Source organism: Mustela putorius, unplaced genomic scaffold, assembly GCF_011764305.1.
Source record: "Mustela putorius furo isolate JIRA1106 unplaced genomic scaffold, ASM1176430v1.1 tig00003863_pilon_pilon_pilon, whole genome shotgun sequence".
NCBI lineage: Eukaryota > Metazoa > Chordata > Mammalia > Carnivora > Mustelidae > Mustela > Mustela putorius.
The window spans coordinates 30,525,524-30,552,200 of NW_025422015.1; the positions used below are offsets into that span (position 1 = coordinate 30,525,524).

The 26,677-nt window shown below is 37.4% G+C and overlaps 1 protein-coding gene across 4 annotated transcripts in view; it reads right to left on the reverse strand.

Annotated features, from left to right (window-relative positions):
- Positions 1–9,238, reverse strand: part of HSF2 (heat shock transcription factor 2) — a 36,493-nt gene extending 27,255 nt beyond the window's left edge. For 2 of the 4 annotated variants that reach the window (XM_004740103.3, XM_004740102.3), the window contains exon 1: positions 9,012–9,236. In XM_004740103.3, coding sequence (XP_004740160.2) covers positions 9,012–9,104 — 93 coding nt within the window. In that variant the 5' untranslated portion in view covers positions 9,105–9,236. Of the gene's footprint in view, positions 1–9,011 lie in introns of all 4 variants that reach the window. The other 2 variants (XM_045066410.1, XM_004740104.3) reach the window with 2 other exon arrangements.
- Positions 9,239–26,677: the final 17,439 nt, after the last annotated feature.

The window sequence follows — 26,677 nt, forward strand, 5'->3', positions numbered from 1 at the left end:
TAAAAATTTCTGACAAAACAGTAAGATGAAAAACCCAATGTAAGATTTAGAAGGGGCCCAATCTCATTATAACTGAATGTACAGAAAAATAAATAAATAAATAAATAAAATAATGATTTTCACTTATTAGACTGGCAAAATTTAAAAAGTTTGATGATAATCAGAGTTGGTTATTAGGCGATAGCTCTTTAAAATGCATGTTTTTTCCTATCTTAAAAAACTTCCTTTTACCTTACTTTCCTCTCAATCTACCCACCCCATTTGTCTTTTCCTTCACGGCAAAATTTAACAAACAATTTCAAAGCCTCCTTCCCTAATGTAGTACCATCTACATATTCTTGCTAAAAATTGGTTTTGTTTTCCCTTACTCTACTCAGACCGTTTTTCTCTAAAATCTCAAATTCAATGCCTTCCTTTCAGTCCTGATTTTTCCACACCTCTCTGTGGCATTTCATTTGGCACAACTGACAATCCTCTCCTTAAATACTCTACTCTTTTGGCTATGAAACTATATACTACTGGGTCTCCTATCTCATATTTTCTTTCAGTTGTATTCACCTATTAAGAGGTAGTGTTTTTCAGATTTCTATCCTTGATCATGATACCCTATACACTCTCTCCTTAGGCAATCTCATCCACTCCAGTGTATCTAACTACTGACTTTATTAAGTATGATGATTTATTAACTATAATCACATCTATTATCTCTGCCCCAACCATCTCAAATTTCACTCTTAAATTTTTGATCTGTTAACATTTTTTACATAATGCTCTTTAATTCACTATGTTCTCAACCTATTATCTATTTCAAATCCATCTTCCTACTCACCAAAGTCAACTTTTTTTCTGTAACCTCCCTCCTGGCATGCCCCCTCCCCTCTAGGATATCAACAGGGAAAAGATAAATTAAATTCTTAATTTGGGGGCACCTGGGTGGCTCAGTGGGTTAAAGCCTGTGCCTTCAGCTCAGGTCATGATTCCAAGGTCCTGGAATCAAGCCCTGCATCGGGCTCTCTGCTCAGCAGAGTCTGCTTCCCTTCCTCTCTCTCTGCCTACTTGTGATCTAAAATCTTTTAAAAAAAATTCTTAATTTTAATGGCTAATAACTTAAGGGGGAAATATGAAAAAACATTCCCTTTAAAAATAAGAAAAAGGGATCTCATGATCACTACTTCTCAGGTCTTAGCCACTGGGAAAAACACACACACACACACACACACACACACAACCAAACAAACAAAAAACCCAAAACTGTTTTTTAGGATATAAAGTTCTGAAAGAACAAAACTATCATTCACAAATGTATGGAAGTACACTTTAAGACCCCAAATCAGTAAAATGATTGGCTCACCAATTTATTATCAACATATGAATGTTATTCATATTTTTAACTACCAGCAACACCTAGAAATGTAATTTTAACTAATGAACACCACTTAAAACATCTTAGGATATCTAGGAAGAAAATCAAACAAACATGTTCAAGACATAATTACCAAAAAATATAAAACTTTATTAAACAAAATTAACTTAAAAATATGCCTTGTTTGTGGGCATATTCAAAATCATAAAGACATCCATTTTCCCTAATCTGATTTATAGTTTCAATGCAATCCCAATTAAAATCCCAGTAAGTTTTTTTTAATGGAACTTGATTTTAAAACATACAGAAGAGCAAAGACCAACAACAGTCAAGGTATTCCTGAAGGATAAGCTGCCCTCCCATAAATAACACACTATAAAGCTACAGTGATAAGAGACACGTGATAAGAGAAAAAACAACAACAAACAAAAACACAAAAAAACAAAAACCTGTTCAATGAGATGGAATAGAGAACCTAGAAGCAAAAATCACAGTATCTACCTGTAATTCTGCTGTATGTCAGAGGGAGCAATACACATCACCATGGAAAGGAGGAAACATTCAATGAAGGAGCTAGGACAATTGAAAATTTATATGGAAAACAATGAAAATGGATTTCTCGCACCACACACAAAAATCAATCCCAGATGAATTAAATGCTTACACATAAAATGCAAACTATTAAACTTCCAGAAAAAAAAAAAGAAGAAAAATAGAAAAGTATTTTTCTCTCCCTGGAGAGGAGGTAAGAAAAAACATCCTGAAGAAACAAAAAGCATGAACAAAAAAGAAATTAAAAACCTATACTCATCAAAAGGAAAAGATAAGCCTCAAACTGGGAGAAGACATATGCAATACACAGACCCACAGAATGAACATACAGAATACACAAGGAATTCCTACAAATATTAAAAGACAAGCCACCCAATAGAAAAAATGGTGAAATACTTCACAGAAAAGGAAACACATAAGAAAAGGTATTTGAACACATTACTAATCGGAAATATAAATTAACACCTCATTGAGGTAATACTTTACATCTACTAGATTGGTAAAGAATTAAGAAGAATGAGATTACCAAGTTTTGAAGATGTGGATTAATGGAAAATCTCATGCTTGGCTAACGGAAGTATAAGATTATTCAATCTCTTTGGAAAATAATTTGAACTATCATCAGGCTGAACAGTTCATACTCTATTTCCAGCAATTCCAATCTTAATATAAGTATATACATCTTAAATTCCTGCTTATATACACCAGGAGTATATAAGAATATACATAACAGCAGTTGACACAGTTGATCACCTTCTAGTTTTTGAACCATTTTTTTCCATTAACTTCTACGACCTCACTCCTGTTTTTTTTTCTGTTGCACTGTTCCTTCTCACTCTACCTAGGTTTTCTTATTCTCATTTGCCCTCTAAAAATCAGAATGACATGTCTTTCAGCTTCTTCTATCTTCATTTGTCTCCCTAGATGATCCCATCCAGTCCCATGGCTTTACCACTCATAAGCTCCAAACTCCACCCTGAATGCCACTGTCTCATATCCAAACATCCTGTTCAACATTTCCACTTGGATGTCTTGGGAGTGTAGAAGTCATTCAGGCTGTTCAAAAATATTCCTGTTTTCCTTCCTATCACTGAACTTCCTCACCTCCTCTGAAATTAAGCATGGTCATTTGACCAAGTGTGGTTGATGAAATCTAAGCTAAACAAAACAATTTTCAAGTAACACTAGTGTCCACTGTAATCTCAAAGTTAATATGGCCAAACGATATCCACCTGCATTTCTCTGAATTCTCCCCCATCTGAGCAAATGGGGTCCTCATTTATCTTGTTGTTCAGGCCAAATCTCAGTCATTCTTAATTCTTCTCTGTCTTTCCTGCAACTCCATACAATTTATTAGTAAGTTCTGCTTTACCTTTGAAGTAAATATCAATCCAACAACTTCTCATCATCTCCACTGCAAATATGCTAGTCTCAGCCACACTACTTTCACTAACAGAGTGGAAAGCTGTGGTAATCTACAAACTAGTTCCCTAGATTTCCAGTGTCCTTACCATAGCCCTAAGCCCCTATACCACCTGCTCCTGCCTACTCTGACCTCAATCTTACATTTTCCAGATACACTAACCACATGGGCCTTCTCCAATTACACGAACATGCCATGTTCAAGACTTTACATTTGCCATTCCCCTTTGCCTGGCCTATCTTTTCAAACTGTTCAGATCTCTGCTCAAACATCTCCTCAGAGCTTTCCTCATCAGTCTACCTAAAATACCCACAAACCCCATTTATGTTATGTGCTAGTTTATCAATTTATTGCTCCAAATTCATTCCTCATTGTCTGCTTTGCAAATATAGAGGTGGGTCCCTTAAATATCTTTTTCTAGATGGCATGGTGATAAGCTTTGTCAACAGAAGACACTAGAGAGACACTACAAAAGAAGGGGGTTCTCCTTCCTATTTCCTGGTTCTTTAACAATGGCAGGTTCCTACAGTGCAAGCAGGTTCTCCAGCACCTAGCTCTTGCAGTACAGAAGGTCAGCACCACAAGGCCAACATTCTCTCTCTCTCCCTGGAGATTTCAAATCAGAGTATATCTGGAAAGACAGGTCCCCATGAACAGCTGTTAAGGGTGCTTTAGAACAAGGGCTGGTACATATCTTTTCGTAAGGCATTAGATAGTAAATATTTCAGGTTTGTAGATCATAACATCATAATACTGCCATTGTAGCAGCAAAGCAGTTATAAATATATGAATAGATTGTGCACGGTTATGTTCCAATTAAACTTTGTTTACAAAACAGATGACTGGCCCATGGACCATGGTTTGCCAACCCTGCCTTAGAAGGCATATCTTGGGGGCACCTGGGTGGCTCAGTGGGTTGAAACCTCTGCCTTCAGCTCAGGTCACGATCCCAGGACTCTGGGATCATGATTGAGCCCTGTATCAGGCTCTCTGTCAATGGGGAGCCTGCTTCCCCCTCTCTCTGTCCCTGCCTGCCTCTCTGCCTACTTGTGATCTCTGTCAAATAAATAAAATCTTAAAAGAATTAAAAAAAAAAAAAAGGTATATCTTGAAGGATGAACTTCCCGTAAGCTCCATCAGTGTGGCACCAGTGCCTTGCCATTCATTGAGATGTGGTCATACTCTTTTCATAACTGCCAATCCTATATTCTTTAGAGTTTTTACTCCAATCCCCCTGATACCGTAATTCTACTAAACTTTCCCTCTTTATATTTAAAAGCAGCTTTCTTCTTTTATACTACGTGACACTGGTCTCCTAATTGCACCCGGACCTCTCTCTTTACCCTGCTTTATTTCCTTTATGGTATTTACCACGAACTGAATTACATTATCTGTGTTTATGTGTTTTTTGTTTGCTTACATTTTAGTATCAGTGTCCTCCATTAGAATATAAGCTCTATGAAGCCACTTTGTTCACTACTGAATGAATCCCTAGTACCTAGGACACTATCTAGTCACAACATATTCATGATAAATATTTGTAAGTGATCAAATAAATGAATTTTTGGTGACAGTGGACCAAAATATCTTTTTAGAAGTTCAATTCTTGGATTATATCAAATGAAATGATGACTGCCCCTTGCTTGTATCTGCATGTGCTCTCCTTCTCATACAATTCTTATTCACCCATATTCTGTGTCTCTGCTTATGGTATTCCTTCAGTCTCTACTCTAAAATTAGAAGATGACCTCTCAGTGCAAAAATTCCACCTTACTGCCATTTAAACCTGTGAGGCTCAAACAATACAATACAAAACTCTCCCAACACATTCCACAAGGGGCAGAAAGCCATTACTGAGTGAGGCAGGAGAGATGGGTAGCTTCTTTTTAGGTTTTACCCATAAAGGCTGGCAAGCTTCCAAATAATAATTGTTACTGCTTGAACTGGTAGTCAGTTAAAAACATCCAAAATATTCTTACTAATCATCTTTCAGTCCCATTACTTTAAAATTCTTCAGAATATTAATTTGTAAATTTTTTTAAAACAATGCATAACTTATAAATGTTCACCAACCATTCCTTCTGAGTCTCTCATTCTCTCTTATGCATACAAATAAAAAATACTCATCAATCAGTCTTTCAACTTTTCGGTAGACTCATTTAAGGTGGATTTTACTCCCATTCTGCCACTTAGTGGTTTTGTTTTTACTTGAGAATAGTGTAATAATTAAATGGCTACTGGGAAGTTCAAAATGATACCCAAATATCAAGTTCTGGATGCTCCAATTTATCCAAAATAGCTAGAAAGCACTAGTCCAATACTGGTTTTGCTCCATTTCCTTCCTAGTTCCTGACTTGTCTTGCAGATTTGAGAGGGATGGAGAAATAACACATGTCAAAGGGCATAAAAAGGTGGACCAGATAGGTATGACATCTTTTTTTTTTTTTTTTTTAAAGTAGGTTCCAGGCCCATCATGGAGCCCAATGTGCAACTTGAACTCACAACCTTAAGATGAAGACCTGAACTGAGATCAAGAGTTGGATACTTAACCAACTGAGCCACCCAGGCACCAAGGGTATGAGGTCTTTAGTGGAAATTATTTCTTGGTCTTCTCAAACAATCTGAAGAACAGAGACAAAGGTAGTAACACTAAAAAACAATGACTTCCAGTTCCTTCCTGCCTTTGTAACTACTTCACTTCAAAATACACTATCAAATTTCAGTAACAGTAAAGGCTGTTCCTCACTATCAATGGCAAGAGCTTCCAACTTCCCCAACCTCTTGTCCCTGAATATCAAGTTTCTGCAGTTGCTTCCAAGTTAAACTGGTGCCTTCTGTTTAGGACTTGGTTACACTTAAAACAGCTTTAGGTTGTCCAACAGCACTATCTCTGTCCCTGATTCTGGCAACAGACAGCCTACCAGAGCCAAAATAGCTATATAGAAGTTTGGAGTTATAGGAAATGTAAAAACAAAAAACAAAGAAAAAAGAAACTTTTTAGGGGAAAATATGGAAAAAATTAAAATATGTACAGATGTTTTAAAGACACTCAGGATCTAAAGGTATTTCCATTGTTTGAATCAATAACATATTTAGTATAATTTTGATTGCCTGGATTTTTATAATTCATCATGAGAATGGGGGTATTTCACTTTTCATTTTTGTCATACTACAAGTTTCAAGGAAAACTAGTTGTATCAATAAGTCTTCAGGAATACTAAGCCAAGCTTTTCAAACTGCAGTTGGTTTTTCTCCCCCCTCACCTTATACTCCAGCTAGAGGAGTAAATTATTTTTCACAAGTGAAGAAAAAAAAATTGCATTTAAGATTGCCTGGTTTCCAAAACATCTGCTGCTTCTGAAAGGTCTTAATAGGATTTTCACTCAGATAGTATAAATGCTAAATTACCTCAACAGAAATTCAGCAAAATATGTTTGAAGGAAACCAGAAACAACCATAAATAGCAACTTTTAAAAGATGAGCGTAACTTATTTTGTTTTTTCCATTTAACGTCATTGTTTATTTAGTTTTACCTTTTATTTCATTGTTAACAATGCTTTTGGAAAAATCTGTGGGTAAGTAAGAGAGACAGACTTTCTAAGCAACCAAGCTAAGCCCTAGACAACCTTAATCCAGAATGGTTCACTGACTTGCAAAAGGATAACATTTTGATATAACACTAAATATTGTACCAACCTGCATTAAGTGAAGTGCTGTCGATGGAAGACTAATCTGGGAGGTCAGAAATCTATGTTAGGTCCCACCTCCAATAATGGCTAACTTTGTAATTATGGATAAGAAATCTAATCTAAGCCTCAAATCCTCATCTATACAATGATGAGGCTAAAGTAGATTACCCCTAAGAGTCTTTTCAGTCATAATTCTATCTTTATCATTCTCACCATTTCCATTACACAATCTAAGGATTTCATTGATACATCAAATATGTATTAAATACTTATTGTGTCCTCGGCACAAACACAGTCTCTGCCCTCACTGAATTTATACTTCAACTGTCCCATTATATATAGAAAATGAGTAAAACATAAGTTTAGACTTAATAATGGGATAAATAAGAGTTATTTTTAAATGGCCATACAAGCCAAAAAGGTATGATAAAATCAGCTTGGGTGGAAGAGAGACTCTCAGTCCAGTCTCTAATATGAATACAAGGCTGAGTAACAGCAGACTGTGCTGATCCATCCCTGTCAACTTTTAATCCTTCTGACTGATGAAAAGCATGACACATCTGTTTATTTTTAAGTGTATGCTGGCGGCTGGCTTTATTATTTTCACCTTTCTTTGTACGACTGTACAGGATTCATCGAATGCTTAATACACACCATCCAGCTGATGATACTGACCTTCAAGAAAATTAAGTCCTAGAAGGGGTATAAAAAAATGAACAAATGACAGTAATATGAGAAAGAATACAGTGTTACAGAGGTCAAAAACTTCATGTACTCAATACAGTGCTCCCTTTTAAGCTAAAAGTAAGTAGATAAAAGTAAGTAAAACGGAGAGCTTCTACAATAGGAAGGGAATCGAAAAGGGAGAAAAACAGAAGGCAACATTTACTCAGCACTTAACAGGTGCCAGGCACTCTGAGGGTAGTTTTCACTTACTATTCTCCAGCCCTCTAAACAAGAAAATATCCCCAACAGGTGATCACCTAAAATAAGAAAAATCCACCCCCCTTTACAAAATTATTCCAAAAGCCTGAGAGTGCATTTGAACGCAAATGCATTGTTTATGTAATAATCATTCTGCTCAGAATCTTGGTATTTGGAACTTGTAGAGTCTTGGATCACCCAGGCAACCCCATTCATCTTAAGGACGATGAAACTTCGGCCAGTCAAGATAAGGAGCTTGACTAAGGTCATCCCTGTTTAGTGGCAGAGTTGCGATCAAACCAACAATCAAGGCATCATATACCACTTTCCCAGCAACTGTTCAGTGAAATTTAGTGATTCATTTTAGCTTCTAAATTACTGAACACCTATGTGTAAGAGCACTTTTATTAAAATAATCATAAAAATCCGTTTCTACAAACGGCTCAAAATTCGCAAAGAATGATGTACCATTTTCTACATAAAATCTCGAAACCTACTGACAACGAGTAGCCTGCGTTTACTGCGTTTGAACATTTTTCTATATCCCTGACTGCTCTCAAAACGATTCAGGTGCAAAGCGAAGTGTATTTTTTAGTGAGAACCAGGTCGCTGAGGTAAAGATTTCTCAAACCACTGCGCCCAGGGCTCTCCGTGTCCTCAGCGATTCGTAGCCCGCGAGCCGGGAGGGAGGACGGAGAATGAGTGTGCAATAACGTGGCTCCCGCGCCCTCGGCTCGCTGGCCGCCTTCGTGCTGCCGGGCCGGTTCCGAACGCGGACGGGGCCGGACCGTTACGGGGCCTCCCGGGCCGCTGCGCCCGGCGCGGGCTGCCCCTCCCCCCACCGCGGCCTGAGCCAGCAGCGCTGGCCCGGACCCCCGCGGCTCCCCGCGCGAACAATACAAGGGTCCCTAGCGAGACTGAGCGCCGGGGCCCGCGCTACCCCGCCACCCCGCGCCTCGCAGAAGGCATCGAGTCGCAGGCCGCGACAGACAACCCCACAGGAGGGAGAGAGGAGGCGGTTAGTCAGGGGGTTCGGAGGCCGCTGTGCCCTCACCCGTACCTGGCTCCAGGTGATGAACTCGTTGGTGTGGGTTTCCTCCACAAGCGTCCACAGCTTGCTGAGGAAAGCCGGCACGTTCGAACTCTGCTTCATTGTTAACGAGACGCAGGGATTCCAAATTCTACACCCGAACACGGCGGCAGCAGTAGCGGCGGCGGTAGTGGCGACGGCGGCGGCGGCAGCTGCTGCTCCGGGAGAACGCCCACAACGCAGGCGCAGCAGCTCTCGGGCCCCGCCCCCCAAGCCTCGCCAGGCGCGCAGCGAGGCGGGGTGGACTGGCGGCCGCACATGACGGACAAGTCTCGGCGTTTGGCCCGTGCGCACTGGTCTCGCGCTGGTCCCGTTTCCGACCAATCCCAGATGCGGACCGCACAACAAAGAAAAGCGATAGGATGCTGCCGACAAGAGGGGGTGGGAACAAAGGGGGCGCTGCCTTCTCATTCGCCTTTTATACAGGAGCCGTCACTGTAGCGGACCTTAGGCTTAGTGGACTGTGTTTGGTTGCTTCACGTGTAAACGGCTTTGGGTTTCCGAGCCGTGGGTGGGAGGCTACAGAAAGTCCTCAGGGGTATTTCAGACATCAGTTTGGCGGGCAAGTGTGGATTGCACCAGTCAGGAGGAAGTATAATAATTCACGTGGGGGTTAGGGGGAGGGGAGGGACGCAGCTTTCAAACGTGACGTGCTAGGCCTCAACTTGAAACTCTTAAAAATAGTAAACCTTGCCCTTAAATTTTCATTAGGAGAAAATGGTTACATTAAAATACGTTTATCAAAAAGAGGAATTTAAATATTAACTCACTCTTAATCAGTATGTACTCCAGTGAACCAGGAACGTTAATAGGCATGTAACGCGCTGTTTTTTAATTCAACAGACACTGAATAACAACTATAAGCCTGGCATGAAAAGAAAAAAAAGTTTCACTGGCACTCTTGTAATAAAACAATTATTCCTGCACATACTTAACCAGTCTATTCTTGTTTCCCAGAGATTGTCTGATATAGTGGGGGGGGGGGGGTCAGTGTATCTGAATTTAAACCCAGCTTCAAGGACACATAAGTGAATATTAAATTACACTGATTCTGTGTAGTTTAGAGTAATCTCTTATTCTGTCAATGCCAGACTTAGCTATCTCCTCATTGGAGATATGACTATCCCTCTTTTTACCCATGTAAGATGTGGCGATGTGAAATATCGTACAAAATTAAACTTTATTTTTTGCAAAAGTCAGCATGTGAATACAAGAATTTACAAAGAAGTTAGAGATAACATTTTATACTAATTCCCCCACAGGATTGGTTTATTTCCTGGGTGCATGTAAAATAATACATTAAAAAAAATTAAATACAGGCAATTTCCAGTGAGCAAATGTTTATTGAATAGTGACTTCGTGTTCAGCCCTCATCTGCTTGCTGAAGCAAAATCAGGTGTATGGCAGGATATGGCAGGATATATCCAATATATCTGGATTAAAGAATTAATATTTGCAAGCACTTATATATGCCCAGGGCTTTATTATCTCTCCTAATTCTCCCAACAACCCAATAAAGCTGATCTTGTGATCCCATTTTTACAGTGAAGATTCTGAGGCCCAAAAGTGAATTAATTTACCTGTACTGCAGCTAGTAAATCAGAGAGAGAATTTGCCCCCAAGGTTTATTAAGCTCAAAACCCTGTGCTCTGGGGCGCCTGGGTGGCTCAGTGGGTTGAGGCCTCTGCCTTTGGCTCAGGTCATGATCTCAGGGTCCGGGAATCAAGCCCCACATCGGGCTCTCTGCTCATCGGGGAGCCTGCTTCCTCCTCTCTCTCTCTGCCTGTCTTTCCACCTACTTGTGATCTCTGTCAAATAAATAAAATATTAAAAAAAATAAAATAAAAACCTCTGTGCTCTTTCCTTTGCATGATGATGGCACCACCTCAGTGCTTAAGATGTTCATATTCTAACTTGAGAAACGAGATAAACACAATGATCAGCAATTATCATTTTTTTTAGAAAAAGCTAAATTGACAACATTAAAAATACTAGGAAAGTTTAGAAAGGGTTAAGTAAATTAAGGTAGTAAGGGAAGACATCATGGAGGATAGTGACCTTAAGTTGGGTCTTGAAATACAGTTGCATTGGGATAGCTGAAAGGAAGACAACAATGAACAAAAATGGGAGGCTAATGAGCATGATCTGTCTACGGAGAGTGACAGTTCAGAAGGTAAGATTGAAAGTATCTGAGGGGAATATATGGCCTACTTTCATGGCCTTGTACTATTTGCATCTGAAAAAAATGTGTATAGATACAAACAAACTGCTTTTTGGGCATTGGACCTGTGTAGCTGTAGGCTTGTGGGTTTGTAGGGCCCTGTACTTCAAATGTTTGGTTTAATGCTCTTCTGTCACTGTCCTGAAATTCTTCATTTTTTAACAAGGCAGCCTACATTTTAATTCTGTATTGAGCATTACAACTTCTGTAGCTGCTCTGCTCTTAATATATTGCATCTTACAGACAAGTGGTTCTCAAACTTAAATATGCAGCCAAGTCACTTGGAGGGAGGATACTTTGTTTACAACAAATAACAAGTATCATATAGATAATATTTATCCACTAATGAGGCCAGCTAACGGGATAAGTTATTAATCAGGAAACCTGGTGACGTGACCAGGAAATAGATGGTGTATCTAAAATCACATGGCTTTTGAATTAAAAACATGTTGTTGTTGTTGTTGTTTTTTTTTAAGATTTTGTTCATTTATTTGAGAGAGAGCACACACAAGCAGAAGAGAGGAGGAGAGGAAGAAGCAGACTCCCCACTGAGCAGGGAGCCTGATGCAGTACTTGATCCCAAGACCTTGGGATTATGACCCAAGCTAAAGGCAGATGCTTAACTGACTGAGCCACCCAGCAGCCCAGAACTGAAACTATGTTCTTCCGTACTCTGGAACATATTGGTTTTGTTTTGTTTTGTTTTGTTTTTCATTTATACCAGTGTGCCTCAAACTTTAGCCTATGTCAGAGTTGCCTGGAGGGCGTCTGGAAAAACAGATTGCTGCTTTTCCTCCCACTCTACTCAGTAGGTCTGGGGTTCAGGCTAAGAATATGTATTTCTCACAAGTACCCAGGTGATACGGATATTGCTGACCCTGAGAACCACTATTCTAGAAAGAAAAATTAGTAAACTGACCTTCCTTTAAAAACATGTACGGGGCGCCTGGGTGGCTCAGTGGGTTAAGCCTCTGCCTTCGGCTCTGGTCATGATCTCAGGGTTCTGGGATAGAGCCCCGCATTGGGCTCTCTGCTCAGCAGGGAGCCTGCTTCCTCCTCTCTCTCTGCCTGCCTCTCTGCCTGCTTGTGATCTCTGCCTGTCAAATAAATAAATAAAATCTTTAAAAAAAATTTAAAAAAAATGTACAGATTTGTTATTCACCCTCCACCTTTTAACAAAATCCAGATGTTCCAGAAATAATTTAAACTACTGTGTTTTCTTTTTCATGAACTTAATCCTTAATATTTATTGTAATTAAAACTTAAAGTACTAACTAGAGACATTTTGAGGGGAAGAGAAAATTATTATTGACCCATTTGTACTTGTATTGTGCTCAGTTATAAAACTGACAAGGGAGGAAAACCAATCAAGCTAATTCACAATTATTTGCTGCTTACAAATCCCATTAATATAGGAAAAACAGATTTGACCCAGTGTCCACAATTTTGAAATTTTTACAATATTAGAGGATAATAATGTCACTTTCTTAAAGTGAATTGCCTCCTATTGACTCAAAATTTTAAAAGTTAAAATATTTCCATGGTTCATTTCCAGCCTGGGTTTAAGATTTAAAAGACATAACACAATAAAAAAAAAGATTAAAAAATAGAAAATATGAGTGACCTAGGCTTTTACTTAGGAAACAGAAAAGCAATATTGTGGAACACTTTGACGCTTCAAAGCCTCTGATTCAGACTGTACAAATTCTCTCTAATCAAATATGCAAAACTAGTTGGAATCAGCAGTACAAGCAGAACACATGCTTTTAAAGATTATTGTCAAGAATAGCCTGATTGAAACCAAAGGTGAACTGCATAGAGGTTTTCATCTATATTCTATCTGGACAAAGTGTTGAGTTTCTTCAATTTTGGAATGACCCAGGGTCCTTAGACAAATTACTGAACACCTCCAAGTCCTAGATGCTTATATATAAAATGTGAGTGAAAATACCTGTTATACACAGAGTGGTCTTGAGGATCAGATAAATTACATCTCCCTTCAGCCCACCTCATAATATTGAGATTAGATCAAAGAAGAAACTTCTTTTTTTGAAGGCTACAACTTGAGTGTAGAGACCCTGGCTGAATAAGCCTTTTAAGTAGAACATGCGTTAGTGCCACTTGTTCTGGACTGGGGGTAGGACTGCTCTACAAGAAACTTCCACCGTATTGCCATATTTGCTAAATCTGACCCATCACCCAACAAAGGTGATAAGTCCAGGTTTGCACAGGACTTTCCACTTTAGCACTGAAAGTCCTATATCTCAGGTACTCCCTCAGCCCCAGAGAAACCAGGATGTTTGGTCACACTAACTCTAGCTGCTTCCAGTTATTGATGTTGGACAGGAAGCAGGGACCCATTAAGCTAAGCCAAATAACTAATATAGCAGCCAGTGCAGATGAGAGATCTAAAATTTAAATGAAGTTCTTACTTGGCCTTTCTGGAAGCAGGGTGGAGGTACTCTTTCACAGGTATCCCAACAGCTAGGTGATGAATAGAAGAACTCCATATATTCTGCAAATCAATATCACAATGGAGGCCCAGACCCATGAAGAGGGACATTGACATGAAAGAAAACTTAAGGCCAGAAAACTTAAAAAGACTAGAAGCAATAGAAAATGTAGTAGATTAGCAACATGGTCTGTGATTGAAGAAGCCTTCCATTATTTCTAAGAATAGCATCATGCTAGGGCTCCAGTTTCCATTCCCCTGGAACTGGTCTTGTTCCAAGTAGAAGTAGTGGTTAAGGTAGGTGTTTGGACTTCATCTTTCTAAACAACAGGGTTTCAATGATCATTGCATTCAAATCATTGGATGGTGGAGATCTGAGCCCCTTCAACAATTAAGTGAGCTGGGTTACATGGCTTGAGTCTGAAATCTACTCATACCTTGAAAACAAAATTAAATTGAAGTAATTGGCTTCAGTTAGGAGGTAACCACTGTCATGTATGTGTGTCATGATCTGAGAGGTGTGTAGGGGGAGGTGGCAATGACTGGAACACATCTAACCTCTTTAAAGTTTAGCTCAGTAATATGAGCAGCATCCAGGGACCAGCTGGAAAGGGAGAAGTCCTTTCCAGTGTTTTATGCTCAAAGTGTGGTTAGAATAGATAGAACTGAATGACTTATGACCTTCCAGAGAAAAATCTGGCTTTGTTTGAATCAAGGACTTGCGAGAACACATGAAAGAACTGTTAATTAATGGCAGGGCTCTTATTTATAAAGATCTTACGAGAATTACTACATTTGCTATAATTTACTTTAAAATACTGATCTATAGTGTGATAATTCACTGTAATCTAACCCTGAGGTAGTTAGTTATCATTCGAAATACACTAATTAGGAATGCATACTCCAAGTGTGGTTAGTTAGCACTTGAAAGACCAATCAAAGTCCTACTCCCTGAAGGCTTTGTCTTAATTTTATTTTATTTTTCTCATCAACACCACACATTTTGTTAATTCAGCTAATGGATGTGGACATGATTTTTCCTTGGTGAACTGCATTCAGGATATGTGTATTGGCTAGGCTTTCTCTACTGTTGACTAACCTAGGGTTCAGGATATCTTGAGCCAGAGCCTATGCCCTTCTGTAGGTACCCTAATCTTTGATTATCATAGGTCCTGTCCTGTATTCAGAAGGCTTTCCCGGCCAGTCCCAGAGACTTGGGTAGCCTGGGTCAAGGTAAAAATGGAGGCCCACACACATATATTAGAACACTTAAAGATCACGTATCAACAGAACCATTGAATAAAATATGTTCTTTCTACCTTGATAAATGTCTTCATAATAATAAATTTGAAAGATATGTATAAAGCTATAGTTTTATAACACACTAAGTTGGTGAATATCCAAAAAGACCAAATTTAATTATCATTGTTTGGCATTCTATTGGTTGGGAAGTGGTGTCTTCGATGACCAATAAAATAAATACATATGTAATTCATAAATTATCATATATTTATTCTATAAAATTGTGTTTTCTTGCCTTTATTTCAGCAAAATCATTAGTTAGGTTGCTATCAAGACTTTCACATGATCAGTGTTCTATTAACAGTAATGATCAAAGTATTAAAAATGCAATCATCTTCAGTGAACAATTATACTTAAAATCCAAATTTGAATATATTTCATAAAATATTTAAAATAAGTTGCAAAAAATGACAAATTAAAGTTACATCAATATGTTTAAGTTATAAATTATTTAGAATTATGTAATAACATTTAAAATTAAATATAAATTAAAATTAATACATTTTAAATTTTAAATGGTTCCACCTTTTGGCTATTGTGAGTATCACTCCAGTGAACATTACAGCACATACATAATTTTATGCATTTTGCTTTTCTTGCTTGACAAGGCATGCTGGAAATTCTTCCAAGTCAACTGACATAGCTATAATTTACTTCTTTTAATGATTCCATGGTATTCCATGGTGTGTGTGAAGCACAATATATTCAGCCATTTTGCTACTTACTGATGGGCATCCTCTTTGTTTCGAGGCCTTCATTTATTTATTTATTTCACTCTGAAAGATGCTGCCAAAAAAAAAAAAAAAAATTCTTAGACATGTCTTTAAATACTCATGCTTTTATTTTCCAGATTCGTGAAATCAGATTTTCCTGTAGAATTTGCATGGTAAATCTACACTTTTCTATTATTGTACTGGTGTATAAAAAGAACGTCCTGCTGATTAAAAAGCCCCGTGTTTGAGCTAACAGAATGCTATTGTGTATGCATCCAGCATTCTGATGCTTCCTAGCAACAAGAAATATCAACATCATGTTTCTATGGCAGTAGAAGACGTTTAAGCTTGATAGAGAAGGATCTAATATTTGGTGCGACCGGGAGTTTTGACTATTAGGTGGAAATTAAAGGAGTACCTTTATTCTTTGCTGTTTGCACAATAAATTGATGCAAAGCCAGAAAACTATACATTTTATTAACACATGACTTTGCAGGCACTGGTGGCTGAAGATATGCGGCTTCTGAGCCAGCTTCATTCTAGTTTACTTTGCAATGGATTAAACTCCTCATTGTCAGCAATGATCTACCGTAGTCTTTGTCAGCTATGTGAAAAGGGTAAAGGAAAGGAACTAGTGTTATGAAGATATTTACTGAAACAGAGACCTAGAGAGGTTTGATCACATTTTCATACATTCACAATAGGTATGATACATATTCAGCTGTTTGATCTGGAACTTTGTTTACTTTAAAGCTATGTCCTTCCTCAATTTTACTTAGGATTTACCCTTCGAGGACCCTGAAGGAATTCCAACCAAACACAGTACCCCAAGTCTCCTAGCTGGTGTGCCTGGAGTGAGGACTTGGCTTTCCCTGTCAATAATAATGGTCTTCTCTTCTGACTCTCTGTACTCTTCTGGATCCTATATCTGGGATTCAGTTATACTTTCCTGATTTGCACTCCCATTCTAGGGCCCTGCCTGGAATGCCCACCCTCTAGGCTGGGCTGTTGCTTTCTTAGTCCTCTGTCAAAGTAAGACTCTATGATACTAAGTAAAGAAAGTGCAATCAAGTTCTGCATTTCTTATGATTACTGCTTTGATACTTTTTTAAAAACATAAATATCTGCAATAAACAAAACAAGCACAACCAAAAACATGATTGGTTCTCCTGTTTTGCCTAGTGCTTAGTTACATCATTGGGTGCTCTGGTCCCGAGTCTTGCTTCAACCAGATAGCTCCTTTAGATCTTGAAGCTAGGTGTTATGGTCTGGATTGTGTCTCCTGCCCTCTCCCACCTCAGGCCACGCAATTTATATGTTGAAATCTTAACTCCCAGTACTTCAGAATGGCACTGTTTGGAGATTGGGTCCTGGAAGAAGTAATTTATGAAGTCACACGGATGGTCCCTAATCCAGTACACAGACACAAGGGATTAGGACACAGACAACACACAGACAGAGAAGCAAGCATTTGAGGACACAGTGAGTGAGAAGGTGGCCAGGTGCAACTCAAGGAGAGAGGTCTCAGAAGAAACCAAACCCCAAAACCTCGCTCTTATACTTCTAGCCTCCAGAACAATGAGAAAATAAATTTCTGTTGTTTAAGATACTCAGTCTGTGACATCTTCTTATAGAAGCCTTAGCAAACTAATACCTAGGTGAGCATTGCAGCAGCCCAACTATTCCTTGGCTTCCCTTTTCTGGGCATCCATGCAGGCCTAAGTAGGGAAACAATTCACCACACCCATTGAATACTGTGATAGGATCTGCTGGCCAGCCCCTCCCATCTGGGCCGCAGCCAGGTTCCCTCTCCTACTCTGATTTTACCTATTCCCTCCTCCTCCCTTGCACACTGGCATTGTTGGGAGTCCTGCAACTGAGACTGCTAATGTGCTCTCTGCCTGAGGTTTGTGACCTTCAGGTGCACCAAAAACTCAGGTCATTCAAAAAATCCAACCATTCTGCTTATTAAAGCAACGCTAATCCAAATATTTACTAACCTAGTTGATTCATGACTGGATACAATGATGAATATATTTTAAAGGATATTAGTATTTTATTTTAATATCAAAACTTTATGATGATATAAGAAGGCATTATTCTAAGGCTAGGTGAAAAGATAATTATTTCTCTCTGTTAGAATTATGGTTTAGTCCATGATATTTATCATGAACTAGAAAAGGTTTAAGGAATATACAATTTTTAATATCTAAGAAGAAAAAAATTAACCATCAATATTTTAAAAGTAGTCAAATCATTTTTCCCCTTTGCTAGCCTACTTTAAGTTTTTATATGGCTTTATGCTATTTATTTTTAACTGCAAATATACATCAAAACATGTCACTACTCTGCTCAAAATTCTGCAGTCTTTCTATTTCCCTTTAAGCAAAAGCCAACAAGTTCAGGGCATCTGGGTGGCTTGATTGGTTAAGCATCTGACACTTGATTTTGGTTTAGGTCATGACCTTAGGGACCTGGGATCTAGCAGGGAGCCTGCTTATCTCCCTCTCCCTCTACCCTTTTCCCTGCTCTCTCTCTCTCTTTCTCTCAAATAAATAAATTAAAAAAAAAAAAAAGCCAACAAGTTCATCTTTTCCTACCCTCATTTCTTCCCAGATGTACTGGACTCCTTAACTCTTCAAACACATCACGAACACATTGCTTTAGGGTCTTTGTACAAAGCTTCTTTGCCTGGAATGCATTTTCCTCAGTATCTCAGAGCTAACTCCCTGCTCTCAAGTGTTTGCTCGACTGCCATCTTTTCTATGAAGACCATCCTGACCAGCCTTTTAAAAATTGCAACAATTTCTTACCACCACCCTTTCATGCATCCCTAATCCCTTTTATTAGGGCAAGGATCTTTTTTTCCTATCTTCCTTACTTGCAAAGGCAAGGATCTTTGCTTTCTCACTGATGTATCTCAAGATCCTAGAGGAATGCCTGGCACATTATAGATACTCAATAAATATTTTTTGAAAAATGAATAAATGAATGCACGAGAAGAGCAAATTTTCCATAACACTCTATCAACTAAGTTAATAACCAGAGCTGGCTAAAGGACTTGACCCAAAGGCAAACTCTATTTAATAATGCATTAATCCTACTCCAAGCTATTAAAGAAATGGCTTACTCATGGGGTCAAGAAAAAATATAAGCTGATCCTTAAAAACATGAAATAAAAATTAGAGTACCTTATTGTTATTATGAATTTTGCTCCCTTGATAAGTATGTGCCCAATGTTTTCCAGACCATCTGTAAGATGAAAGTATTTGTTTCATCGTTGAAGAATTTCAATATTAATATGTTTTGAGATTTTGCAATAAAATTGTATGATTCAAACCTTTTAAATCAATTAAATTTCAGGGTGCTTGGGTGGTTCAGTCAGTTAAGTGTCTGCCTTCAGCTCAGGTCAGCATCCCGGGATCCTGGGATCGAGTCCTGCATCGGGCTCCCTGCTTGGTGAGCTTGCTTCTTCCTCTCCCTCTGGCTGCCGCTCCCCTGCTGTACTCTCTCTCTCTGTCAAATAAATAAATAAAATCTTAAAAAAAAGAAATCAATTAAATTTCAACATGTGACAGTTCTTGTTAGCTTTCCTTGGATAATTCTAGAACTATGCATTTTGATTTTTTATTCTCACTTATTTATATCTCCATAATCTTTTATCTATTAATATACCTGTTTTGCTGAAAAATAACCTTTTTTTCCCTCCAATTATCTTAGTAGAGCACATATAGTTCACTCTTGAACAATGTGGGGGTTGGGGCACTGAGCCCCCCACCCCCCGAGTTGTCAAAAATCTATGTATAACTTTTGACTTCATAGAAGCTTAACTACTACTAGGCTACTGTTGACTGAAAGCCTTACCAATAATGGAAACAGTCGATTAATACATATTTTGTATGTTATATGTATTATATACTGTACTCTTGCAATAAAGTAAGCTAGAGAAAAGAAAACATTATTAAGAAAATCAAAGGGACAGAAAATATATGTACAGCACTATACTGCTTTGAAAAAAATTTGCTTGTAAATGGGGCTGTGTAGTTCAAATCCGCGTTAAGTAAGGGTCAACAATACTTGGAGTTTTTAGACACAGATTTGGACCCTAGCTCTGTCGTTATTATTGACAGTGTGACCATGGATTTCTTTGAGCCTCATTACAAGGTCTCATAAAGTTGTTGTGAGAATTTAGTTAACTAATGAATTAGTTGTGTATAAATTGCTATGTAATAGTAAATGTCTAAGAAATGTCCCCTGATACTGTCAAATAACCCCCAAAGAGTAAAATACTGTTTTTTTTTAAAGCAGTTTTAAGATATTGCCCAAACATATTTACAATTTTCAATTTTCACTAACAAATGAGCAGTCTTATATTTCATACTAGTTACTTATTAACTTGTAAGATATGGCATGCATCGATTCATTTAGCTAATGTTTCTTTGAGTCTTATTAGGTGTCCTCAATCATATTAGTTCCACAAATCAAACAAGTATACAATGCTTTGTGGTACCTGCCAAAGGAACTTATGATCACACAAAATGAAAATACACAAAGTAATTACAGAGTAATTAAATATTAACTAGGTAACACGAACAAGGACAACAATGAAATAAAAGATCAGAGAGGTTTGGGGAGATTAGAAAAAGCTTCATGGAAGGAGTATATGGCATTTGAGTTGTCCTCAATTAACTCTTAAAATACCAACAAGAGAAAACACTTTTACACTGCTTAATATGTTCCAGGAACGGTTGTAAGTACTTTACATATATTAACTCATTCAATTGTCGCCAAACCCTGATGAATTAAGTACTCTTTTTACCTATTTTACAATAGAAAAAAAAAGATTAAAAAGAATGAGAATTGGTAATTGCAATATTCAGTCCTTCCCATTGAGATTACAGAAAGGTGGTAGAGGTTTACCAAAAGGCAGAGCCTGTTATGAATATTGCAGAAGGATCACCTTTATTGTCTGACAAATAACGAACAAAATTCTCAGCTCTTCTTCCACAATCATTCCCTTTCACCTCATATTATTGTTCGCTATACTCACTGATACTCCTCCATTCCTCAAGAGTCCTCATAGAGATTGCCTCCTTATAAAGAGTTTTCATGTTATCTTATATCCCCAGAGAAAAATATATTTTTCTGATGGTACTGATATTATACTGCTTTTATGTTTATTTGTGTCTGTTACTATGTTATGGACAACAGAAGATAGGAATTTTGTTTTGTTCATTTTTATCTTCCTTATTCATTCTTTCTTGCTACCCCCGCCCCCAACCCTGGTGCCTAGTAAGTGTCTTATACAGTGTAAGCATCTATCAAGCATTTATAAAATAACTAATTGAGTGAATAAAGTCACAGATATTGTTATCCCCATGACACCGAAGTGGAAAAGAGATAGCTTTGTAATAAATGTGAAAAAAGAGAAATTTTCTTGAGACGATGGCTAAGATTATAGACGAAGGGAATTTTATTGATGGAAAAAAGACCAGATGAAGGAAAAAAAATATTAGAAATGAAAGAGCAACAAAAACAGAAGTATAAAATGTGATAGAACAAGAGATAAATAAACAAAATGTGATTAGAACAAGAAATAAAGTAAAACTAGGCAAGAATAATTGGGAGACATTTGAGGAGAAGGAGTTGTGGAAATGAAAGAAAAATGAGTAAGTAAAATTCAAAGGAAAGGAAATATATGAAGAAAATAAGTGAGAAAAACATGAGACAATAGAAAAGAGATAGTGAAAAGGAATTTAAACATGCTTCATTTGTGGGAGTAAGTCTGTAACAGGGCCACCCTAAAAGCTCTTCTTTGGAGAAGTCAAGGGATTTGTTTTGGTTTACCTCCCAAACCCATGTGGAAAATCTTCAGGTAAGGAGCCTTGGATCCTTATAGAGGTGCTGAAATATTTGAAAATGATGCTTCCAGAGTATTTAAAAAATAAACTGACAATAAGACGTTTCCCACATTGTATTTGTCTCAGAAATAATATTTGGCAATAGTGGGGACCATTAAGGACAGTTGGCCTTTTTAAAAAATACCACTTCTAAGAATAAAGAAACCTCTCAGTTATTTCCGTGTATATGCTTTGCACATTCTCATGGAGCCGAGTTTTGCATATGCACGCTCCTGAGAAGTTCAAGCAGGGTTAGGCCCTGGCGAAATGCTTTCGGACCGTAACCCTCTGGCCTGCCCCTTCCGCTCCCTCTGCTGTTCACGCTGCGTTACTGCTGCGACCTGCAGATGTGTGCACTATGCTGAGCTAAAAACAAAACCACAAAAAGACCTCACTTAAAAAACATACAGAAAACCCCAAAAACCTACCAAAGAAATTTGAATCTCATCATAAGAAGCCCCCAAATGGTGTTTAATATGATTAATTTCCTAATTTCCACTCTCCCCGCGCTAGAATTGCTTATTCTTAGCAAAACTACATCACAGAGTATACTTCAGAGTTGTATTTCTGAGGATCAGATTTTTTTCCCCCCCTCGGTTAACATAAGTTTTCCTTTCTTTTTCTTTTCTTTTCTTTTTCTTTTTTATTCTTTCTTTTCTTTTTTCTTTCCTTTCCTTTTTTTAAAAAATAAAAATGAAGTACAGTTAACATTATTATCAGTTTTCTTTAAATTAATGATAAGAAATGATTTTATTGGCAGGTATGATTTTTTTCAAAAAATGTCTAGATGATGTTAAAGACATGATTTCTCTGAGTTATTTCAATGATTCATTTAGGACAGTAGAATTTTGGAATACTCTTATAGTATGGTTCACATTTATTTAAAAGTTTTTAAAAATTATTTTCTTAAATTTAAAATGTATGGTCATTTCTGAGATCTTAGGAAATCATTTCAACATTATACTTATAATATTGAGTAAATTGCATTTATGACATGTATTACAATAATGAATATGTTACAGAAATCAACAAATTTTAATTTCTGAAATATCTATTTTCATGGTCACCAAGCCACTGAAAATTAAATACCTCCAATGGGGATAAGCAAGCACTGTGGGGTCACTAGCATTCTAAAGCTGAGGCAGGGCAACTAGAACAAAAGGAGAGAAGACAATAAAAGAGAAAAAGAGGTGGGGGAGGGGTGGGAATGAAAGGGAAGAAGAAAAAGAAAAGAACAATCGCGTACCCTAGCAAAGAGGAGTAGAGCACCCAAACACTCTTGCCCCCCAAATCACGGAAGAATGAGAATTTGGTAGTAGCACTCAAATTAATCCTTTAATTCAATTTGACCTTACCTAGGTTTTTACTAGTTCATAGCAAAGCTTAAAAATTCATTGTATAAGTTTAAATTTGGCATCTCTAAGCTTTGGAAGTAACCTTATTTAATGGTAAACGTGATTTTTAAAGTTATTTGAACAAGGGACTTTTGTTTTCAAAGTAGTATCCTTGTCAAAAAAAGTAAAATAAAGGATAAAGAGTGAAAATTAAGAGCCCTGTAGTTCCCTTCCTCATCTCCACCAGAACTAGTCATCAAAAGCATCAAATACATATCTGTTCATTTGTATGTGGCACTCACAAGGTATTATAAGGGATTTACATATATTAGCTCACATAATCCTCACGATAAATACCATGAAATACTATTATTATTCTCATTTTACAGATGAGGAAATAGGCACTGCGGGGTTAAGTAACTCAGCTCTCACACAGCTAGTAAATCTCTAAGATATCTCCAAAGTGTGCTTTATTCCTAAATGTTTCAGTATACATTTACAGTATACAATCAGCATACAGTATTATTTATTGACTTCTTGCAATGATAGCTGAGGAGTTAGCTTATTTTTACCAAATTTGAAAACTTCCCCATCTCCAAATATATTTCTATCAAAAATTTGATCTTCTATGCTATAGTTTTAGTCTAGTTGCGGTAGTATAATTTTTTTTACTACCTTTATTGCTGGCTTCTCAAACTACAGAGAGTAGCTTTTGTCTCCATTCTATAAAACACAGGCCCTTTTCCTTCTTTCAATTCTCCTATTTTCCTTTCTACCTGTCCCCTTCTGTCACTGTACTTTCGCTTTTATTGAAGTGCACACCCCTTCCATTCTACTCTGTAACCATAATACTTTCATATATTGTCCATAAGTTGATTCTACAATACAAAATTCAGTAGACACTGAAAATGTTATTGTTATTGTGTAAATACTAATCTCTGGAGGTCAAATTGAGCACTATATTTATATTTCTTTTAAGTTGTTTCTTGTGGAATTTCTAATTGGTGCCTTTTTTTCCTTGCATTATTTGTCATTATTACAATTAAATTTTGTTCAGACTTCTTGTTATATGGTCTATGATACTGTGGACCCCTTTTGCTTGGAGCTCTCCTCCTTCTTGTATTACTTGCTGTTCTGGTCATCCTGGAACTCACATTCACTGCTCCTCTGAGTAGGATTCACTGTGTGCTAGCATTTTTTTCTTTCTTGGCATTTTCTTCCTTTTTGTTGGAGTATATATCCTAAAGGAATTTCCTCAGATACCTCCATAGTAGCTAAACTTTCTGATGGCTTACATGTCCGAAGAAAATTTTTTTTCTGCCCTCACATTTGATGAATGGTTTTTCTGTACGGATTTTTTATAATATATAAGGGAAAATCAATTATATAATATATATGGGAAAATCATTTTCCCTTAGAATTCTGAAAGCATTCTTCCATTGTTTTCTATCATCTAGCACTGTGATAATTCCGATGATAGTCTATGTTTTATTCCCTTTTAAGGAACTTTTTAAAAATTTCCGCAATGGAAAATTTAACTATATTTTTTTATGTGTTGTTTTGAGGTTTTACAATGATATGGTGCTGTGTATGTCTTTGTTTTACTTATTGAGCCAGACACTGCGTGGGTTCTTTCAACCTGACTTTCACTGAAGTACTTCAGCTGTCGGAGATTTCTTCTATAATGGCGATTATTATTTATTACTATTATCCCCTCTTTTCTGTAATCTCTGTTCCCTCTAATGTCAGACATCTTAGAGTAATCATCTATGTCTCATTTTCTCTGATATTTTCTACTTCTTATCTTATTCAGTTATTCTATAAAATGTTTAACTTTCGTATTTTAATTTGAAACATTTTAATTTAACACATTTGATTTCTGGTTTTTAATTTTTAATGCCACCCTGTTCTTGTTCTTGTTTTTTTTTTTTTAAGGAAATTTATTGGCTCATTTATTTCACAATTCCAGTAGAATATCCTGGCATTCAGGCATGGTTGGATCTATGGACTCAGTCAGTAAGCTTTGGCCACTATCTCTTTCTTCATCCATAAGAATTTATTTTCTTTGGCTTTATGTTTTTGTTCAGACATTCCTTATGTGATGAGCAAGATGGTCTCTGAAGCTACATATGCATCACCTACCATTTTGCAATCCTGGATAAAGGTGATACCAATAGTAGTAGCAGTAATAATAGCTGGTATTCAGCTATATTTACTGAAAATTTACTTTATGCCAAGACATTTTTAAGTTGTTTAACATCCATTCCTACTCAAAAGAATGTTATGAAGAGGTGTATTATTTTTCATATTTTATAGATGAGGGAAGAAAAACTATTTTTTGCTAAGTCTATTAGAAAATTTGGGAAATCTCTATTCGACCTGGATTTCCTAAATTCCTGACACAAATTTATATCTAAGGCAGATTTCATATAACAGGTCCAGCCCACTTTAAATTTTACCCTTGTGACCAGGGAAAATGTGCAATATTCTCAAAAGAGGAAAATGTGCTAAAACTACCAATCCTTTACAGGTTAACAACTGAACCGCATCATGATCCACATCTAAATCCTTTTTTTAAAATTAAAAAAAAAATTTTTTTAATAAACATATTATATATTATTAGCCCCAGGAGTACAGGTCTGTGAATCACCAGGTTTACACACTTCACAGCACTCATTTAAAAAAAAATTTTTTTTTTATAATCTTGGTTTGTTTTTTAAAATTTATTTACTTATTTTAGAGAGAGAGCGGGTGGGGAGGGGTTGGTTCAGAGGAGCGGCAGAGGGAAAGAAGCTCAAGCAGACTCCCTGCTGAGTGAGGAGTTAGATGATGCAGGGTTCCATCCTACGACCCGGAGGTCATGACCCTGCGCCAAAATCAGGAGCTGGGACGCTCAACCCACTGAGCCACCCAGGTGACCCCTTTTATTATATGGTGTCTTCTTGAATATCTCTCTTGAATATCTCTGAAGATATAATAAGAAGTATTTTTTTTAAAGATCCTTCTATTGATGAGTTACCTATGTTTTTCCTGGGGTCATTTTTGTTTATTTTGATCTTTCTCATTCATATTGTAGGTTTCTTCCCCTCAGATTTTCGATGGTCCTTGCCTGTCCATTTATTTTTCAGAGGTAACAGAAAAGCTGAGTGAGTGACTGCCCAAGGCAGTGAATGTGCTGGCAAGCTTTGTTTTAAGGTGTGTGGGTGGGGAACTGAACATTATCATTGGGACTCTTAAATGTCAGAGTTCCAACTCCCACACAAGCTGCCCTACTTCTTCCAAGCAGTGTTTTCAATTATTATAGAGAAGATAATGACTGCTTTTACCCCTCCCTTCCTCCGTTCTTCCATCCATCACCCCCCATTATTTCTTTCTCTTTTCCTTTCTTTCCGTGATGAGGGAAAATGCTAGGTGACAGACCTTTTGAGAAAGATATTTGGTGACAGAGGTGGGTGTGGATGGAGAAAACACGTTTTGTCTGAACGCTTTCAATGAATCTCGACATTTTTAGCCTGTGCCTCACTTCTGCTCTCCACTGTAGGTGGCACTTCAATGTTCTCAGTCCTCTGGATTCCACTGGGAAGATTAACTTCCTGTATAGCCCTTTCTGTGTATATACCTTATAGCAATTTCCTTTACTTTATCAGTCATTGGTTCATTATCTCCTTTCAGCCTTCCCCAAATTTGTTGAAATCATTTGAAGGTTGTCCTGCT